Source organism: Micropterus salmoides, unplaced genomic scaffold (genome assembly GCF_014851395.1).
Source record: "Micropterus salmoides isolate LMB-PRFRI ecotype aquatic unplaced genomic scaffold, ASM1485139v1 Ms_hic_scaffold_20, whole genome shotgun sequence".
NCBI lineage: Eukaryota > Metazoa > Chordata > Actinopteri > Centrarchiformes > Centrarchidae > Micropterus > Micropterus salmoides.
Window position 1 is genome coordinate 23,458,386 of NW_024041151.1, and position 19,455 is coordinate 23,477,840.

At 37.5% G+C, this 19,455-nt stretch overlaps 3 protein-coding genes across 3 annotated transcripts; 2 read left to right on the forward strand and 1 right to left on the reverse strand.

The window, feature by feature from the left end:
- Positions 1 to 959: 959 nt before the first annotated feature.
- On the forward strand, positions 960 to 1,976 carry LOC119915001 (phospholipase A2-like; the record flags this gene model as incomplete). Its single annotated transcript, XM_038734544.1, has 2 exons — positions 960 to 1,191; positions 1,313 to 1,976. Coding segments are annotated over 2 exons (405 nt in total), but the record flags the coding sequence as incomplete, so codon positions are not given.
- A 5,141-nt stretch (positions 1,977 to 7,117) lies between these two features.
- LOC119915071 (phospholipase A2, minor isoenzyme-like) lies at positions 7,118 to 8,418 on the forward strand. Its single transcript, XM_038734645.1, has 4 exons — positions 7,118 to 7,263; positions 7,372 to 7,519; positions 7,616 to 7,749; positions 7,971 to 8,418. Exons 1-4 carry the CDS (start codon positions 7,215 to 7,217, stop codon positions 8,087 to 8,089), a joined length of 450 nt encoding a protein of 149 aa, XP_038590573.1. The 5' UTR covers positions 7,118 to 7,214; the 3' UTR covers positions 8,090 to 8,418.
- A 1,582-nt stretch (positions 8,419 to 10,000) lies between these two features.
- On the reverse strand, positions 10,001 to 11,569 carry si:dkey-242g16.2 (uncharacterized protein LOC336380 homolog). Its single transcript, XM_038734644.1, has 2 exons — positions 11,452 to 11,569; positions 10,001 to 11,266 (listed from the first exon to the last, which is right to left on the reverse strand). Exons 1-2 carry the CDS (start codon positions 11,463 to 11,465, stop codon positions 10,237 to 10,239), a joined length of 1,044 nt encoding a protein of 347 aa, XP_038590572.1. The 5' UTR covers positions 11,466 to 11,569; the 3' UTR covers positions 10,001 to 10,236.
- Between the last annotated feature and the right edge of the window lie 7,886 nt (positions 11,570 to 19,455).

Sequence of the window (19,455 nt, forward strand, 5' to 3'; positions counted from 1 at the left end):
GATAATAAAATCGATTTGCAAATGTTGATTGGTGGAGTCTAAAGTCATATTTGTGTCTCGTGTGATTCGAGTCCATACCTCTCATTCCAGATATCTCTTATTTACCAGTAACTGTAAAATCTTGAGTAAATTTAGAATTCAACAAACAAATAATTATGAAATACACAAAAGCATGTGGAAATGCAAACATTACACCCATAGGAGGTTGTTAAACATTGCAAAAGAAGCTGCTGCTATATCGGCCTCCACTCTTCTGAGCAGACTTTACACAAGATCTGCATGTACCATCCCACCTCTGCATCTCATCCAGAATGCAGCGCCTCGGCTGGTCAAGCTACTCAAGTTCTCCCACGCTACACCACTCCTCCGCTCCATGCATTGGCTACCGGCCGCTACTCAAACCTGATTCAACACACTGATACTTGCCTACTGTGATGCAAATGGATCAGGCCCATCCCACATCCCCAGCCTGTCCACTACGCTCTGCTACTGCCAATCGGCTTGCTATTCCTTCACTATGAGGGGGCCCAGCTACTGTTTGCAGTCCTGGCTTCACAACGGTGGAACGAGCTCCCCATTGACATCAGGACAGCAGAAACTCTACACCTCTTCTGACAGACTGCACCTTGGCCCATAAAGGTTTCTTTATTTAGCACTTTAAACAGTTAGCATGTTTGATGAAGTTGATGCAAGTTTGGTTGAATGTACTTAAGTCACTTTTGGATAAAAGCTAAATAATTGCAATGCAATGTAAGATTTTGGAACCTGGCTGCAGAGATTTTGTCCCATTCAGGCATAAGAGCATTAGTGAGGTCGGTCACGCTAGCTTGCAGTCAGCATTCCAGTTCATTCCCAAGGCGTTGGATACGGATGAGTTCGAGGCTGTGCGCAGGCCAGTTGAGGTCACTAAACTCAGAAGAACACCTGTTGGTGATCTGGATAGGTCATGATTCATTCATACATTCTCAGGTGATGAAATAAACCTTGTCCAGTTTGTTTCAGATTTTGTCTTGTCTGACTTTTTGACCCGTAGGTGCTGGCAAGTGCATGACCAGTGTTACGTTGATGCTACGCAACACCCTGAATGCTGGCCCATCTTCGACAATCCTTACATCGAATTCTATGACTACAGCTGTTCTATGAATTCTATGACTACAACAAGGAAAATAGGAAGGTCACCTGTGGCAGTAAGTACACCCAAACAAAGGAATTTTCCTGCTCACTTGATCTTATAAACTTGTCCGTAAACCTTCAGTAAGATAGTATAATAAAATTGATAATATTCTCAGTTATTATAATAAGTTATTTATAGGAATGGTGGTTGGCCTTTTGGTAAAAAGAGTTCTCTCTGCTTTATCATCTTCAGACAAAAATGACACATGTGAGATGTTCATCTGTGAGTATGACAGGAAGGCCGCGGAGTGTTTTGCCAGTTCACCGTGGATCCCTGAGCACGAGCACCTGTCCAGCAATCGCTGTCGGTAAAGACCAAATAACTATATAAACTTGGCTTACTAGAGGTCCATCCGGTTATGTTGAGTCACTCAAGGCCTATATGCAGCCTAGTACAGGTGTTGTTGTCACCATCTTGTCATCCAATGCCCTGACTTGACCAATATGTTCATGACCAAAGTGAACAATAGCACTGAAAGGATGCATCCAGTGATAATGCCCTTCTCCAGATGATGCCATTCAGGTGTTCCAGAGGTGACTCTTAGGCTGATAGTCCTGATCTGTTCCTGGAACATGCTGTCGGTCCAGTGGAGTTTCCAATAGTTTGTGCGGGATTGACCAGTAGGCGTGGTCCAGCCACTGAACTGCCAGGTCTTCTCTTCTGCATGGAGTTGTCATTGTATGCATTCCTCAGGATAAACTCTGAGGCCCCATCCACACTACTCCGTTTTTGTTTAAAAACAGTTTTAAAACGAATACGATCTCCATCCACACCAGCGTTTTAGCTGCGTGTCAGAGTTGAACTCCATCTACATTAAAACAACTTTAAACGCAGCTAGTGGCCGTTCACATACACTGGGCATGCGTGTGCCGGTGTAAACATGAAGCAGACTGTCTCTCTCTTCCGTAGTTACAGAAGATTTGATGAAAGAATAAAGTACTACAGACAAAGAACCGTTCCAGATATTTTTTTGTCATGGACCCATAACAAGCTTGGACTGTTACTGAGTGTAACATGGGAGTTAAAAGCGACTGGCAGCGGAAAACAGACTGGGAGTCGTCGCAAAGTAAATACACAGACATACACAGTAGTATACAAAGTGTAGGCTATAAAATATTTTAATAAAAATACCAAATCAAAAACTCTGTCAGTGGCATTGTGTTTCTGCTTTGCATAACTAATAAGACCCAATCAGAGAACCAAATGTGAGTGTCTGCGTCATCGTTTCTAAAGTCCTCCATTTTTGCCCATCCCCACTGAAATGCTACCTGGGGTTTTAAAAAGAAAAAATAGGGTCGGCAGCATTTTCAAACTTCTGCGTTTTAGGTCTTCGTTTTTTCCCTTTTAGTCTGGACAGGAGGTGCAAACGTAGCAAAAGGTCTCCGTTTTAAAACGAAAACGCAGTCGTGTGAATGGGGCTTGAGGTAGGGTGACCAGACGTCCCCAGTTTTGGTGCCCTGTCCTCGTCTGGAGCTGTCCACGGAAATGTTCCCGTTTTTAACTGTGTGCTAATCATAGACTGTTTAAGATATTAACAGACTAAATAAACATCACTTTATGTCCGTGGTATTGCAAAGGTATATCTGTGAAACTTTAACGTTTCTTTTAATGGAATAATCACAATTCAGTAGCCATATAAGTGTTTGCTAGCGTAACCAGGCTGGACGTTTACGTGATTATAGGCAATAATAGAAGCCTGTTTTTGCCGATGGAATATGTTTGGTAGGCTTACGTCTAATATCCTTGTTTATATTTGGAAAACGGACTGTAGCCTATAATTAACATGACTTACTGCTGAGTTATATATCTAATAAAGACATGATCTCTTTTGCGATGCCTTATGACTATACATTATTTAACTTGCTGTGTACTGAGCAATCCAGTCCTTTTTACCTGTTGAAATACCTTTAAACAACTCATAAAATGCAATATTTCACTTGCCAAAAAATGATTGCAGCTTCTACTTATTGACTGAAAGGTATATTCTGGCTCAAAATGACTTGAATTTCATTCAGAAGAGTTATATTTGACAGATTATAAAACTGAACAATTATATTACAATTACATATGCATTACATTTTTAATGACATACTGACCACCAAACCAAAAACGTCCCCGGTTTTCATTTCAGAAATCTGGTCACCTTAGCTTGAGGTAGCCAGTGACATACAGGTTCCAGCCCCCGCTGGCAATTTTAATATTACTACTACTACTACTGTTACCACTAATGATAATAGTACTAATAATATTTTGTTTATTTTTATTTGCTAAAAACAACTAGCAATGTATGAAGACATAAAATCAAAGCAGTAATATAGTGTACATCAATTTAAATCAATAACAAGATATAAAATCTTTATCAGTGCAAAACTCAATGTGGTTGTAGCCTTTAGAGAGAGAATCTGAAATCTGAATTTTCTTGTTTCGTGTGTCCTTTGTATTTTCTTTTTCCCCCAGTCTTTACTAATATTTGCAAATATTTACACTTGGGAGGAAGCTGTCTGTTGGAGGTCACACCCCCAGCACCCATCCAGAGCAAGTAGGAGAGGGCCTGTTCATGTGGAGAGAGAAAGTTTATTTTATTTATAAATTCCATTTACAAATTCTTATGTCCGACAGGCGCAAGAATGATTCAGTTAAAAACAAAAATTGACAAAACATTTGTATATGTAATACCCCCTCCCCTGTTAATCCAGCAATGAGTAGCAATAATATCCTAATTGAGTTGAATATTTTAATCTTTGAATGACGTTTGTAGTTTGAAAGATGTGGAACGAGTTACGTTGCAAAAAAAATGAGTGAAAGAATAATAATAACTGGAAAAGCAGTTTCTGAAGAGATTGCGGTGTGAATGCTGGCTGTTGAAGGGCTTGCGCTAAATTGAATTGCTGTCTTGAAAAAAGTTAAATAGTAAAAAAGGTATGAAAGATGTGCATTGTTTTAAGGATTTTTGAAAGGCTTGCGCTAAACTGAATTGCTGTCTTGAACAAATTTGAATAGTACTAATGTATGAAAGATTGGGAAGGTTTTGTTCAAAAGCTGACGCTAAACTGAACTGCTAGCTTGAAAAAGGGTGAATCGAACAAATGTATGAGAGATGTGCAATGTTTTAAGGATTGTTGAAAAGCTGACGCTAAACTGCATTGCTGGCTTTAATTTGCATGAAGTAGCTGAAGGACCATGAAAACTTGGAAACATGGGAAATGTTCTAAATATGAATCAGATTTTAAAGTTGAATAAACTTCAAATTGCACTAATAAATGTAGAACATTTTAAGGTTTGAATGTAGTTTTTAGCTGAAAGACACAAAGAGGTTGAAGATCAGTGTGTTTGAAGGATTTTCTCATTGACGGTCATTATAATGAGGTTTCACAGACAGTTGAATAGCTTGAAAAGTTTTAATAGGATTTGAAAGTTGAATAATAAGACGAAAGATGTGGAAAGTTTTCATATTTGAATGGAGCAGCAGCCTATTGGACTGAACTATGCTGCAACGGTGACAAGAGCCACTAATATTAAACTGTATCTAGTTTAATATTATTTTTTTAAAGAGCAGAAATTCAGATTTAAAGACTCTGACGTCATTGTTTTACAGGAGACAAGGTGCAGAGAAGATGCTTCTACTGGTCGTCCTCACGGGTACACTGAGTTTATTATACCATCAACAAAAAATCCCACAATAATAATAACCCAAGGCAAAGATTCAGGAGGCACGAAAACGATGATTTGTGCTGAGCAACATGTCTACAAGTGTGCCATCTATATGCCTCCATCTCTGGGTCGCCACACTTACAGCTCAGCTCTTGGCAGTAGTACGGTAGATTATATCATTACAGATCTAGATCCAACGTCTCTCAGAGCTTTCACAGTCAGCCCCCTCACACCCCTCTCAGACCACAGCAAAATCACAATTTATCTGAAAATGGCACAGTTCGACTCTGGAGCCGCTAGTGCCTGTGAACTGTTTAACAGCACATACTCATATAGATGGACCCCAGAAAGCATGGGGACGTACCAAAAGACAAATCAATCAAAACATACATGATTTAACTAATTTGTTTCTAACTGAAACATTTCCCCATAATATTTCTGGTATAAATTATGCTATGGACAAATTCAATTAAATGTTTCATCATTTGGCTCTAATGTCTAATTTGAAAGTCTCCAAACTGACCAATAATAAATGGTTTGACACTGAATATAAAAACCTCAAATGAAAAGCATAGGGACCCAGAAAACAAAGAAAGAACAACACAACAAGAAGCAGCTCTGTGAAACTGAGGAATCTTTAGAATTCAACTAGTTCTGGGAGGAATGGAACAACCTGAAAAACCCAGCAGGATGAATTGGCAATCTAAGATGGAAATACTTTATACAGTAATATTACAAAAAATGATGATCAGTGCAAGATATTCACCAAATGGAAAACTCTGGAGGCGGTGATAAAAAACAACCAAAAGCCTCTAGATTACCCTGTAACAGAACAAGAATTAACAGAAGTCATCCAGTCCCTGAAAGGAAAAAAGGCTTTTGGTATTGATGGAATCCTCAGTGAAATGATCAAATACTCAATAAATCAGATTGGCTATACTAAAACTATTCAATAGAGGAATATGTGTCTCCAGTAACCTGGGAAAAATATCCTGCAACATCATTAATAAACTGTCAACTTTATTGATGACCACAATATTTTGCATAAATGCTAAATTGGTTTCTTGCAAATTGCCGCACGACGGACCATATATTTAACCTCCAGACTTTAATTGATCAAGAATTAAACATTAAGAAAAGGAAGGTACATGCCTGTTTTGTTGACTTCCAAAAAAGCCTTTGATTCCATCTGGCCTTTTCTATATGCTATGTGAAAGTGGCATTGGGGGGAAAAACATATGATTTAATTAAGAACATGTATACAAAAAGTGAATGTGCCATAAAGACTGGAAACAAACAAACAGTGTTCTTCTCCCAGGGCCGGGGAGTGAGGCAGGGGTGCAATCTCAGTCCAATTCTCTTTAATCCATTTATCAATGAATTAGTGATGTATCAATGCTGTATGCAGATGACTTAGTGTTGCTTTCACCTACTAAAGAAGGTTTGCAACAGCATCTTAATCTCCTGCAGAGATTCTGTCAGACCTGGGGCCTGACTGTAAACACAGCAAAGACTAAGATAATGATCTTTCAGAAACAATACAGAAATCAGGTTTCACACAATTTCTATTTAAACACCACTAAACTATAGAGCTGCACTTTCTAACCTCATGCCCTAAATATAAAACATTAGGAGAAAAACAATTCACAAACATTTCCCAAATATACCCCAAATTCAAATTTCTATCAGACACACTTAGGAGAAATGCCAAAATGCCAAATCATTGCAGCAAAGAATGTCTCCTCATGCCATGAACTGAGGACAACCAGTGGAAACTCAGAATAGACTAAATATATTAAATAATTGTACTTATTATTATTTTCATTGTTTGTAATTTTAATAATTGTTCCTTTACTTGTTTTTTTTTTATTTCACAATTGACACAGATGTTTTAGTTTTGTGTTTTGTCTATTAATAAATATATATGTACACACACACACACACACACACACACACACACACACACGTTTACTGTTTTATTTACGTGATGAACCATATGAATTGAATTCACAACACACACACACACGCTTACAGTTTTATTTATTTTTATTTTTAATGTTTGTCTTACTACGTTCATGCCAATAAAGCTGAATTGAATTGAAATTGAATTGAATTTAATTGGAATGATCTACAACTTCAAGGCTGAGCAACTTTAGTTTAGGCAGAACATCAAACACATTAACAACAAGGCAAAGACTTCAGAAATGTTCACAGAGCGTGGGAATTTTTACTTTCTTTTACATATGGTTGTTTCGGTTTGAATCTCAGAGTCTGGGACATGTGATCCTAAATAGTATGAACAGCTGATAGGGTAGAACCCAAGGTCCCATACTTCATATATAAAGCCTGATGTTAGTGAGAGATCCTATGTGACTTCTGACTTGACAGAATGAATACCTTCCAGGTTCTATTTCTCTTGGCTGCAAGCCTCTCTGCTGGTGAGTACAACTTAACAAATCTGCTCATCTGCACGCATGATGGTCGTGGACAGATCCATCTTCTAGTAGAGTTTAAATATAATCACGATTGTGCTTGTTGCGTTTTAGCCCAGTCCCTGGACTACAAGGCACTCACCCAGTTTAGAAGGATGATCCTGTGTGTGATGCCTGATAGCTGGCCTGTTTTTGACTACTCCGACTATGGCTGCTACTGTGGAAAAGGAGGCTCTGGCACACCTGTTGATGATCTGGATAGGTCATGATCAAGTCATGATTGATTCTCAGACTACCTAAACAAAAACCTTGTCCAGTCTGTTTCAAAATGTGTCTTTTCTGACTTTTTGGCCTGTAGGTGCTGTGAAGTGCACGACAAGTGTTACAATGATGCTATGCAACACCCTGAGTGCTGGCCCATCCTCGACAACCCTTACACTGAGTTCTATGACTACAGCTGTGACAAGGAAAATAAGAAGGTCACCTGTGGCAGTGAGTACACCAAAACAAAGGAATAATTCTGCTCACTTCATCTTATAAACGTCGCAGATAAATGTAGAAGGAATGAAATTCAACATCAATACAGAGAAAATTGTTACTTTTAAAATCAAATTAATATTATTGCTTCTAGTATTTTTTAATTCACAGTGGTTCGTAGCAATTTGGTAAAGATTTCTACTACTATTTCTACTAATCTACTTTATCATCTTCAGACAAAAACAACGAATGTGAGATGTTCATCTGTGAGTGTGACAGGAAGGCCGCAGAGTGTTTTGCCGTATCACCTTGGATCCCTGAGCACGAGCACCTGCCCAGCGACCGCTGTCAGTAAAGTCCAAAGAGCTGTATCAAATAAGGAATTTATGCTTCAACATGAAACATCCATGACAAGTGACGGATCATTTTGTCATTTTGCAGTAGATCCTTGGCTTATTAGTTATATTCACCCTCTCTCATTTTGCGTAAGTTACCATAGAGGGCACTATGGTCCAACTTTTCAAATTTCCAAGTTTGCAGGGTGAAATCAGTAGTGCAGCGTGGTTTAGACACAGACGAGATGTTTTGTGTGTGTCAGCTGTCCCAGTATACTTTCTGTGAATGTCCTGTTATGTAATATTTGCATATAATCAGATAATAAAAATGCATTTGCTTAGAAATGACCACTTCTGTTTCATTTCTAGTAAATTAATGAGAACATTATATTGTATTACAGTGTTTTTTGTTTTGTTTTATAAAACAGTCACTGACTTGTTCTGAAGGCTCTTACTTTGTAGAGCCTTTCATAATGTGGACCATACATTAACAGTTTGTAATATTACTTTTATCATTTATTTGTACATAAACGTAAGCAAGTCGATAGCCTTTTTATTTCTTTTTAATACTTATTTTGAAAATTTGAAACCTTATAAACTGTAATTAGTGTGTCAATATTAACACAACTCATTTGCTATCTATAACTGAACTTAGCTAAATATGTAGACCATATAACATTTACCCTGTAGTATACAAATGATCTAAACTTGGCTCCACATTGACAATATTAAAGTGCTCATACATGTATTTGTTAGTGTTAAAAACAGAATAATTTAATACGATTTTCTGCGTAATGAGGTTTTATTTATTTTTACTTTTGATACTAAAAGTCCCTTTTGCTGACAATACTTCTGTACCTTTACTGAAGTAACATTCTGAATTTGGGACTTTTGCTTCTAATGGAGTATCATTAGACCAAGGCATTTCTACTTTTACTTAAGTAAAGGATCGGAGTACTTCTTCTACAGCTTTGGTTGCATCTCCCCCTAAATGACAAACTTGTTGAGCTAAACTTGTCCTATGATTTTGTTCAGTTCATCTTTCATTGGATGTTTAGAGGGGAAAGATCTAACACCTGACACCAGCCCAACACTGTTGAGTCTTATAAATAAATGAGTGCTTTTAGGTATAAGGTGTGTATACCAACTACATGTGCGAACCGCTCACATGCTACATTCCAGATAATATCACTCAGCTGTGGCAATTTACAATGGCAGTAGTCCTGGGAGGACATTAGCCTGAGAGAAAAGACAGTAAAGGACAAAGAAACAAGTTTAACAGAGAGGTGACTAAGAAGGAGCGGAACAAGAGAAGCAGAGGGAGAGAATCTAATGATGACTCCACCCTAGTTCTGTATGTAAACAAAAGCCCACACATTATCCAAAGTACATGCTGGCCCTGGTGCTGCCATGGTTACTTGCTGTTTGCCATACCAATCATGTACAGTACAAGAAGTAACAATTCCCAGCATGTTATTCCACTTTCCACAGCAGGTAGGGGAGTGTCTAGAACAGGCTCTCCCATGCAAACCATGCGGGCCACTTTGCCAAGAAGATCTTTCAGTTAGTTGACTTACTCTGTTTGGCATGCCGATGACACATCAGAAATCTGAGCCTGAGCCAAGAGACATGATGTCTGTGTGAAAGTATATCATGAGCATAAGACATTGATGTGTTCATTCACGTGGAGAAAATGGGTTGGTAGCTGTAAGTTCAAAGGGGTCTTAGAACAACATAATCATAATATCTTTTCTTTCAGACAAGTGTGAGTCTCATGTTTTCACTTTCCCTCCAGGGCCCCGGTATCTTACTCAAGGCTTATGTGTCGTGCTACAATGCACAAATTCACATCGTAGTGCAGTAAATCTTAAGCTACATAAAGTAAACAGGCTCGTGCTAAATGATTTATCTTCTACAGTGGGAAGAAAAGAGAGAGCTTTAAAAGATTTAATTAGAACATTAATGCAGTATATATTATTCACATATCAGCAGGGTAGTTGAGCTCAGGTGGGCGAGCTGTTATTGAACAACTGGTCTGAGAACATCCAACACTGGAGATTTCAGAAAGTCCATACATCAATAAAAGCACTAACTCTCGCTTAAATATTTGTTCATTAAGATTCACATTATTTACATATTTTCACACCTCTGTTAAGAGGTTAAGGGCTCATTTCATGTCTACTAAGTTGAACACAGTGTTCATCTCTGCTCTGACTCCGCTTGACAAACTCCTCTGAAGATACTGTAGATCAGCAGAGTTCTGCATACTGAAGGGCACATGTGAAGGCCAGGAGGTTAGCCGATGCTTTGAAAGTGTGGAGTAAAATTTTTTAGCATTGCCTTGGTTAGCGTTTGTGCCATCTTTTTCCACGCACACCCTGTAGTTCTGCCCCTTGTTGTTGTCCCAGTGTGTCATTGCGCCAGGTCCAGGCCTGAGGGACACACAAAACTCAACTCCATTCTTTGGATCTATGTTCTTTGGTAAGCTTAAGTCAAAGGCGAAAACATCCATATCAGAACCCCCACAGCGCTGCTGCTGCAGGAATGTGCAGGGAATGTCATGATGGCTCCGCCAAGAGTCAAAGGTCACCCTTATCTGCACAGTGTTTTCCATACTGACATGGGAGACACGCACTTTGCCACTCAAAGAGTGCTCTGATATGTTGCAGCTTTCCAACTGTACGCGCATCTCTCGCAGACGAGCAAGGAAGGCATTAAAGTCCAGCGTTGGCGGAGGGAAGCCCAGACGCATCTTGTAGCGCTGCAGTTTGTTTGAGGTTGACTGCTGACTTTGCAGTTTGGTTGGGGAGGGATTCATCACCAGAGTAGAAGCAGGGGAACAGGGCTCAGGGATAAATAGACGCACAGCAGTGAGAGCCAGTCCCTTGGCATCTGCAAACACCACACGCTTCTTGTTCAGACCTCCGCTGTCCCTGCGGAAACAGCTCCGAGGCCCAGAGGGCACAAGGGAGTATGGCAGCAATGAGGATGAGTAGGGGGAAGAAGAGGAGTGATTCGGAGAGCAAAGGCTGGCCCTCCGCGGACAGTCAGTGGGCTGACAACGACGCTGTGTGGGTTTCAGAGGAGACATGGACAGCAGTTGATAAAGAGGCTGAGTCTGGCTGAGGCTCAGACACATAGCAAGGTCGACCGGCATCACAGCTGGCTGGGGGTGACTACCAAATGCATGAAGAACTCTGAGAATGAAGACATGATGGGGTTAAAATGAGATGTAGCGTTAGAAGGAATGGTTGCACATATTTATTGTTTAGCATAATTATACTTTTACATTCTCTGATAACTGACAAGTAATATTAACGTGATTGCCAAAAGATCAGTAAAGTTGCAGTAAAATTAGTTGAATGAAAGCACAGTAGCTTACCTTGCACAATTCATTTTCAGACTGTAGACATCATACTGTAAAGGAGGAGAAGATCGTGATTCTAGTGTGTCTCTGCTCGCTCACTGGAGCTTGTGTGGAGTTTAGAAATGAGGCTGCCTCTTCTCTGACATCACATTTGCATGTGACTACAGTTAAGCCAATGAAATGAGGTTCCATTGTTTATGTCCTGCCCCTAAAAAACTGTTGAATGGAAGGTAAAGCCTCAGACCCTCGAAGTGTTAATTTCATGGCATTCTGCCATTTGCTCAAACTTTGAACATGTGTGTTTTTGTGTCTTTTATGTTTCAGTTTTAACTTTTAACTGTAGACAAACACAATTCTACCAATCATTTTATTTACCATATATCAGACTCTCAAGATGTACAGATTATGGTAGAACATGAGAAAAATAATAAAATGAAACATACTGACAGATATGGTTAAAGTTTGGGACATGCATTTTTACACATGTCCCGTAGGCCAAACATATTGAGAATAAAGCCATGATATTTTGACGAAAATGCATAATAATTAAAGAATAAAGCTGTAATTTAATGAGAATAAATTATAATACTTATAATACTTATTATAAAAAATCTTCCCTGCCCTATAGGCCTACTCTGCTGTGCATTAGCCTATGTTATTGCTCTGCTGATATGGTACTGTCCACTTCACAGCATTGGACATGGTGCAAGTTTTATCATTAGTATAATATTAGCATTCACGATATTGTAGGTGGAACTCTATATACATAAGTCAAACATGTTTTCTACTGGCCCACTATTATTTTCACAGTAACAAAGAAATAAATATCTAAATTACTTTCAACAGTTTCAAGCTAAGACCAGTCTGGGAGTATTCACCATTCTGCCCCAGGCAGCTGTAAGAAAACATTCCAGGGTTTGAACACTGGATAAGGTTCAACAGCTAACTGACTGACACTTAAAAGAATATGTAAGACGTGCTGCTGGGTAAAAACTGGGGTTCCAGCTGGAAACCTGGGTCCACACAGTTCTTGGCTCCGGCACTCTCATACAAACAGGATAAGTACCTTTTGTACATCTGTTCAGGACACAGACATAGTTTTATTATTATTATTTGTACCAATCACCAATCTATAGACTATAGTCTATGTAATAAAAATGACAAACAAATAAGTAAATTTTATAAATGATCCGGCAATGATCCGGTAAAGATAAATCAATATCTTGTGCCTTTCCTTATATGCCTAAAGTATAGCCAGCTTTTCACTTCGAAGAGGCAGAGTCATGAAGGCTGCATACTTTATACACATTGCAAATACTTGGATTGTGATGGTATATATAATATAAGATCTATTTCATCATTTTTATTTAAAAAAAAATAAATAATTTTTTAAGGCCAGAGTCTCTCAAAAATTGGACCCTCTGACCATTATTATGCTCGTCTTCTTGCCTCACAAACATAAAACTATAGTATTGCATGTAGGTCCACAGTATGCAAAGCGACCATGTAGTGGCTACTTTTGTGAAGTTGGGAAGGGCAACTCTAAAGCCCGTCTTAATTCTGCCAGCAGTGATTATTAGCCACTTTTAGCAGTAACAATATTTATGTATTACAAACCCAGCATTGGGTAACAAACAATCCCCTTTTGAACTGCTTCTAGTTATTTCTAAAATGGCTTCCTCTTTTTAGTTATAACACAAATGTAGCCAATGTAATACAAATGTCAAACAAATAAGTAAATTACATATATTTTATGTGTAAGATCCCTTGTGCCTTTCCTTATATGCCTAATATACAGCCAGTTTTTATTTTCTCAGAGACAGCAGAGCAAAGAGACATGAAGGCTGCTTACTTTATACACACTGTGCATACTTGCATGGTGATAGCCTGCTGTGCCCTTCATTCATACTTTCACACATGAGGTGAGGTCACACGATAAAGCAGTGAGTAATGATTTACACACACCTTGAACAACAGTCACCTTATCTGTCTTCAGTCTCAGTTTATGTCTGTCTGTCTTCGAGCGTCGGTGATGTCAAGATAAACAACCACGGATTCACATAAACATGTGTGTATGGGAAGTTAATGGATCTTTCTTTTGGTTGTTTAGTCCTACTTACTTTTTCTGATGAGGTGTGTATTAATTGCCTATTTAGGAGATGAAAAACACAAACTGTGTCCACAAATCCAATGTCCTCTACGTCCTTTGCAATTATTTGTAAGTAATAGTCATTTTATATATTCTTTTTTTTGAAATTATTATTATTATTATTATTAATTATTAATTTTTAATTTGTCTATTAATACACACACAATCATTTACGGTATTATATTTATTTTAATGTTTAATATATATATGTACACACACGCTTACTGTTGTATTTATTTATTTTATTTTTAATATATATTTATTTTTTTAACACACACACACACACACTTACTGTTTTATTTATTTATTTTATTTTATTTTTAATATATTTTTATTTTTTAACACACACACACTTACTGTTGTATTTATTTATTTTATTTTTAATCAAGTTTTATTTTTTTAACACACACACACGCATACTGTTTTATTTATTTAATTTTATTATTTAATTTTTTTTAACACACACACACACACGCTTACTGTTGTATTTATTTATTTTATTTTTAATCTAGTTTTATTTTTTTAACACACACACACGCATACTGTTTTATTTATTTATTTTACTTAAATTATGTATGTATGGGGTTGATTGTTCTTATGTAGTTTGTATGATGCTTTGGCAATATTGTTGTTACACATTCATGCCAATAAAGCTAATTTGAATTTGAATTTGAATTATAGCATTTTTAAATTGACCACCAAGTTTTCTACCTTTCGTTGTGACATATTGACACGAATGGGTAGTCTTAATAGTCATGTAAATTACAAACCCAAGCCACTCAGTAAAGCTTTCTTAGGTCTCATAGACTGTACTGGCTTTACTAAACATGTCAATGTGCCTACTCATCGCTATGACCTCTCTTTCTCTGACCTAGCTATCTCACCACTATTTGTCCTTTCAGATCACTACTCCTTAACTTTTAAGGTCACACACTCATTATATTAGCCACTCTGAAACCTACACTACCCATCATGCTTACTCAACTACCACTCATAAACTTGTATGAGAAACTCAAGTCTCCGGTAACCACCATAGATCAGCCCCACTGCCTGAAGTTCACTGACAATTTCATTAGGATACTGCTGAAAATGTTAAATTCAGGTTGATTCCCTGTCCACTATAAAAACTAGACCAGAACCATCCTCCTGGTACTATCGAGGCACTCCCTTAAACAAAAATGCAAAAAACACGAATGCAGAACAACCAAGCAAGAAACTTTATGGCTTGCGTGGTCAAATAGCCTGCTTGAATATAAACATCCTGTTCCTGTTGCTGGCCTGATACAAAATAATAAAAATAACCCAACATTTCTTTGCTAGACTGTCACTAAACTCAATTGTCAACTCCCTTCTTTTAAATACTGTGTATCTATAGTGTATATAATGCCTCCCTTACTGCAACTGACTTTATAGATTTTTTCACCACCATAAATAACTAAATCAGAATAACCATATCCTCCACTTCCTCAATTCCCACCCAGGGTGGGGCAACAGTGTCCATCTTGCATACTCACCTGCATTAAAGGAGACCTATTATACTGCATTTCCAGCCCTATATTGCTGTTCTGACACTCCTCTATGGCAGCTTTGCATGATTCAAAGTAAAAAAAAAAAAATTCTATCTTATACTGACTCTTCATGCAGGCCCTCATTTCAGCATCTGTCTGAAACAAGCTGTAATCTCCCTTGACACACTCTCTAAATTGGTACTCTTCTCCAAGCCTACTACTGGATCCAATCCTATCTTTTATGAAGGTCCTATTTACAATTCTCAGCCCACTATTACCACATATGATAAACAGCTCCCTTTTTAGTGGAATTGTGCCTATATCTTTTAAAAGAGGGTTTATATGGCCACTCATAACCTGGAGTTTTAATATTGGTGCACCTAGACCTCAGTGCAGCTTTCGATGATTGATCACCATCGCCTAGAAAGTTATATTGGTCTCAGTGATATTGTTCTCTCCCGGTTTAGATCATACTTTCTGAAAGATCTAACTTTGTTTGACACAAGGAGGTCTGTTATGGTGTACCACAGGGATTTGTGTCTCTTGGTACATTATTAACTAGTTACAAACTAAGTTTCCATTTCTATGCAGTCGATACTGAGCTCTACATTTCCATTAAGCCCGATGCCTGTCATCAGCTGGTGAAACTGGAAGAATGCATATCAGATATCATGATAGCAATGATGGATGCCATCTAACTTCCTTTTTTTTAAATGCGTGAAAACTGAAATGCTAATTCTCACTCCAAAGCAGATTAGAAATCAATTCTGTGATCTCATCCTGAATATAAAGCCCTTGTATTAATAACATATTTGATCCCAATCTCTCCATTCAAGAACATTTTACAAATACTCCATATTTCCACTCACGAAACACTGCCAAGATTTGTCCTATTCTTTCCATGGCTGATGCTTAAACACTTGTTCATGCTTTTGTCGCATGTAGGCTTGATTACTGTAATTCACTTTTCTCTAGCCTACCTAAATCAACTATTAGCAAACTACAACTCTGTTTCCAAAAAAGTTGGCACTCAGTGTAAAAAGTAAATAAAAACAAAATGTTATGATGTGCAAATCAATGAAACTTCTTATTTAATTGAAAATAGTACAAAGACAACTAATTAAATGTTTAAAATTGAAAATTTTATTGTTTTTGGAAAATTACAGTATAATTTGTTGAAACAGGGCCGTAAGACTTGTATAAAATACTGCTGCTATTGGATATTAAAACTAGAACATTTGATCATTCTACCCCTGTTATTATTTCATTACATTGGCTCCCTGTACATGCTAGATCTAAATGCAAGATTCTCCTTTTAACTTAAAAAATATTACCCAGACGTGCACCATATACTAAGACATGGTTTTAGAATATCTCTATGTGTGTCATTCTCTACATCTCCTTTTTCTATGTTTAAATAATATATTTCACATTGTGGCCACGTGTCATATTAATCTATAATTCCTCCAGTCATATTACTTATGCAGTATGTATGGAAGGCAGATACTGGAGTGTCAGTGTCCTTTTTTCCACTTCAGTACATGACGATCTCGCCACTTGTCTTGACAAGTCTTGTAAATTGACCAATGAATGAACGCTTCCATTATCATCATATCTATTAAAAAGATACACCACAATATATGGGTAATTCACATATCTATTCTCTAGCCATCATTTCACCACTACATAAATTCAGCAATACTTTATGGACTACTGTGGTTGTGTGTAGACTCACTCTGACGACTGATTTCGATTTACTCACCTCACATGTATATTATATTATAATATGCACCGGTCATGAATACGGCATAGTACCTGATAAAATAAACAGATCTATAATGACATCTCCCAGCTTTCCCCTGGATGCTAAGAAAACGCTGCCAACGGTCATGATGCATACCATTTGACTGGTGTCTGATGCTGCAGCTGTTCAATGAGCTCATATAGAGTCATACGACGATCATTAATCTTAGTTTTTAAAGCATATGTCTGTCTGTCTGTCTGTCTAGACTTCTTCTTGTGACATGTTATCACTATGGGCTACAATGGATTTAAAGTGGACATTGTAATTTGTGTTGTTTTTTTAAACATTAGTGGGATCAAGTACAGTACACTCTCTCTACCTCATAAACAAACCTCCTGTCACTAATTGCCACTAATGTCTCTATAACACATTAGGAGTACGTGTTAGCTGAGCTGAGTTGTTTGTTCTAATACAGCTGTTTATACACATTAGGCCCTTATTTGCATGTTTTGAAAGACGTTTAAATTACAGTATGCAAAAATCTTTGCTTATGAAGACAGCAATGATTCAGCCTTGTCTCTGCATTTTTGCTTATGAAAGAAAGGAAGAAAGAAAGAAAGAAAATAATGTTTAGTGCGTTAATACAGTATAATACATACATTGGATTAACTATAACATATTTATAACATTAAGCACATGGTCAACATTTCATTCAGTATACAGGTGAATCAACAGTATCTAGTGAGATGCATGCAGCTGATGAGCTCACTGCAAAGTCACCACCCACAGCTATGCCTTTATGGCTGTCTTTTTACTTTATTCCTTGTTTACGCGGCCTCGTCAGTTCTGTGCTACACTATGTATGATGAACTAATGCTTGAGGATTTGAGGACAGAATGCCCCACTGTGCCTTTCAAGCCTTGACATGAATTTGAAAATTTGCTTACACAACACCATAATTTTATCTTACAGTTACATCCGCATTGATGTAGTTGTTCCCAAGAGAGCTAAATAAACCAAACCAAACCTGGAAGCAATGAAGGAAAAAAAGTTCACAAATTGCCACATTTGTTATGTCTCTGTGGTTAATGATAACACAATTTCTTTAAAATGTGTGTGTTGCTATTATTAACCTTTTGTTGACATCAAATGCTTTATTCTTATAACACTGGATTTCATTATATACAAATGCGTTGCTAAATTACTGTTTTATTATGATATGATTCATGACAATAATCATGTCAGCTGTTTGTGCTCTATGATTCTTACAGTTAAATGTAAAGCAAAAGTCATTTAGCGGGAGTCTATATGTGCATTGTGTGTGTGGTAACCAACAATTTAGATTTCCTGTTTTGGTTCACTGCACTATATGAATGCAAACTACAACAGTCATTTTAGAAGACATAAAAATAGCCAAGAACTTATTTAAATGGAAGACACAGACATAGAAACAGAAATAAAAAGAGAATGTTCATTATAAGTGAAAGATTAATGTATTTCATGCAGAGAACGCTCCCTCTGCCAACCTTTTGCTGCTTTGTGGCCCAACACAGTGGAAAACAATGAACAGACAGTATAGCAGAATTTTCACAATTCAAATTATTGTTTAGTTATTTATGTTTACATTTATTTATACCATGTTTCCATACTAAACTAAAACTTATTTTCTAGGAGTACACTGTTGCAAACCAATTTGTCAGATTTGCTGCTTAAAACACTTTTGAAGTTTTAATTTTAAATTTCAAATGCCTCAGACCCCTTTTAAGACTCAAGTTCATTCTGGGGAAATAAATAAATATATCTACAATAATAGTATCTTCAAAGCCAAAACTTTATTTCTTTTGGGGGGAAAAATAACATCTTCAAAGCCAAAACTGTATTTCTGCTGGCAGAACGATTAGGATTCCGCTTTTAAGAAGAATGATGAGAGAGGCTGATGTAAGCTTGCAGGGGTAGAGCAGCAAATTGCACACTGTAACCCCATTACCACCCTTGGCTGACTGAAGATAGCACCCTGCAGGACCTCCATCATCATTTGTGCTGACTCCCAATACAGCCAGAAGGGATAAGGGAGGAGCACCCTCCTGTGGGAAGAGAAGGGAGTACTCCTCTTCAGTGTGAGGGGCAGGCTCACTCTAGTGTTGTAACAGGACAAGGAATATGTCTCCAATTAATACTCCTTGAGATGTTGGCGGGACAAAAGTAAAGCTTGATCTTTATGAGTTATATATTTTTTCTTGTGAAAAATTATTCAGTTGACACGGCAATATAAAATAAAGTATAGTCAGACCTTTATAGTATTCTTAATTGTAAATAATAAAATAATGACCACACATTTTGATAAAAACACTCAATCTATTAAACCGAATGCCTTATCAGCTTTAACTGACATGAGGGCAAATTCAATAAATAAATTCTAGGCATGTTCTGATTTTTGCAATTCTTCACAAGAAAACATTTATATTTGTTAATTTAGCTAACGCTTTTTATCCAAAGCAACTTAAAATTGCTATATATGTCAGAGGCCGCAAACCTCTGGAGCAACTTGGGGTTAAGGGTCTTGCTCAGGGACACACTGGTGGATATGCCGCAGTGGGAATCGAACCCAAAGGCATATG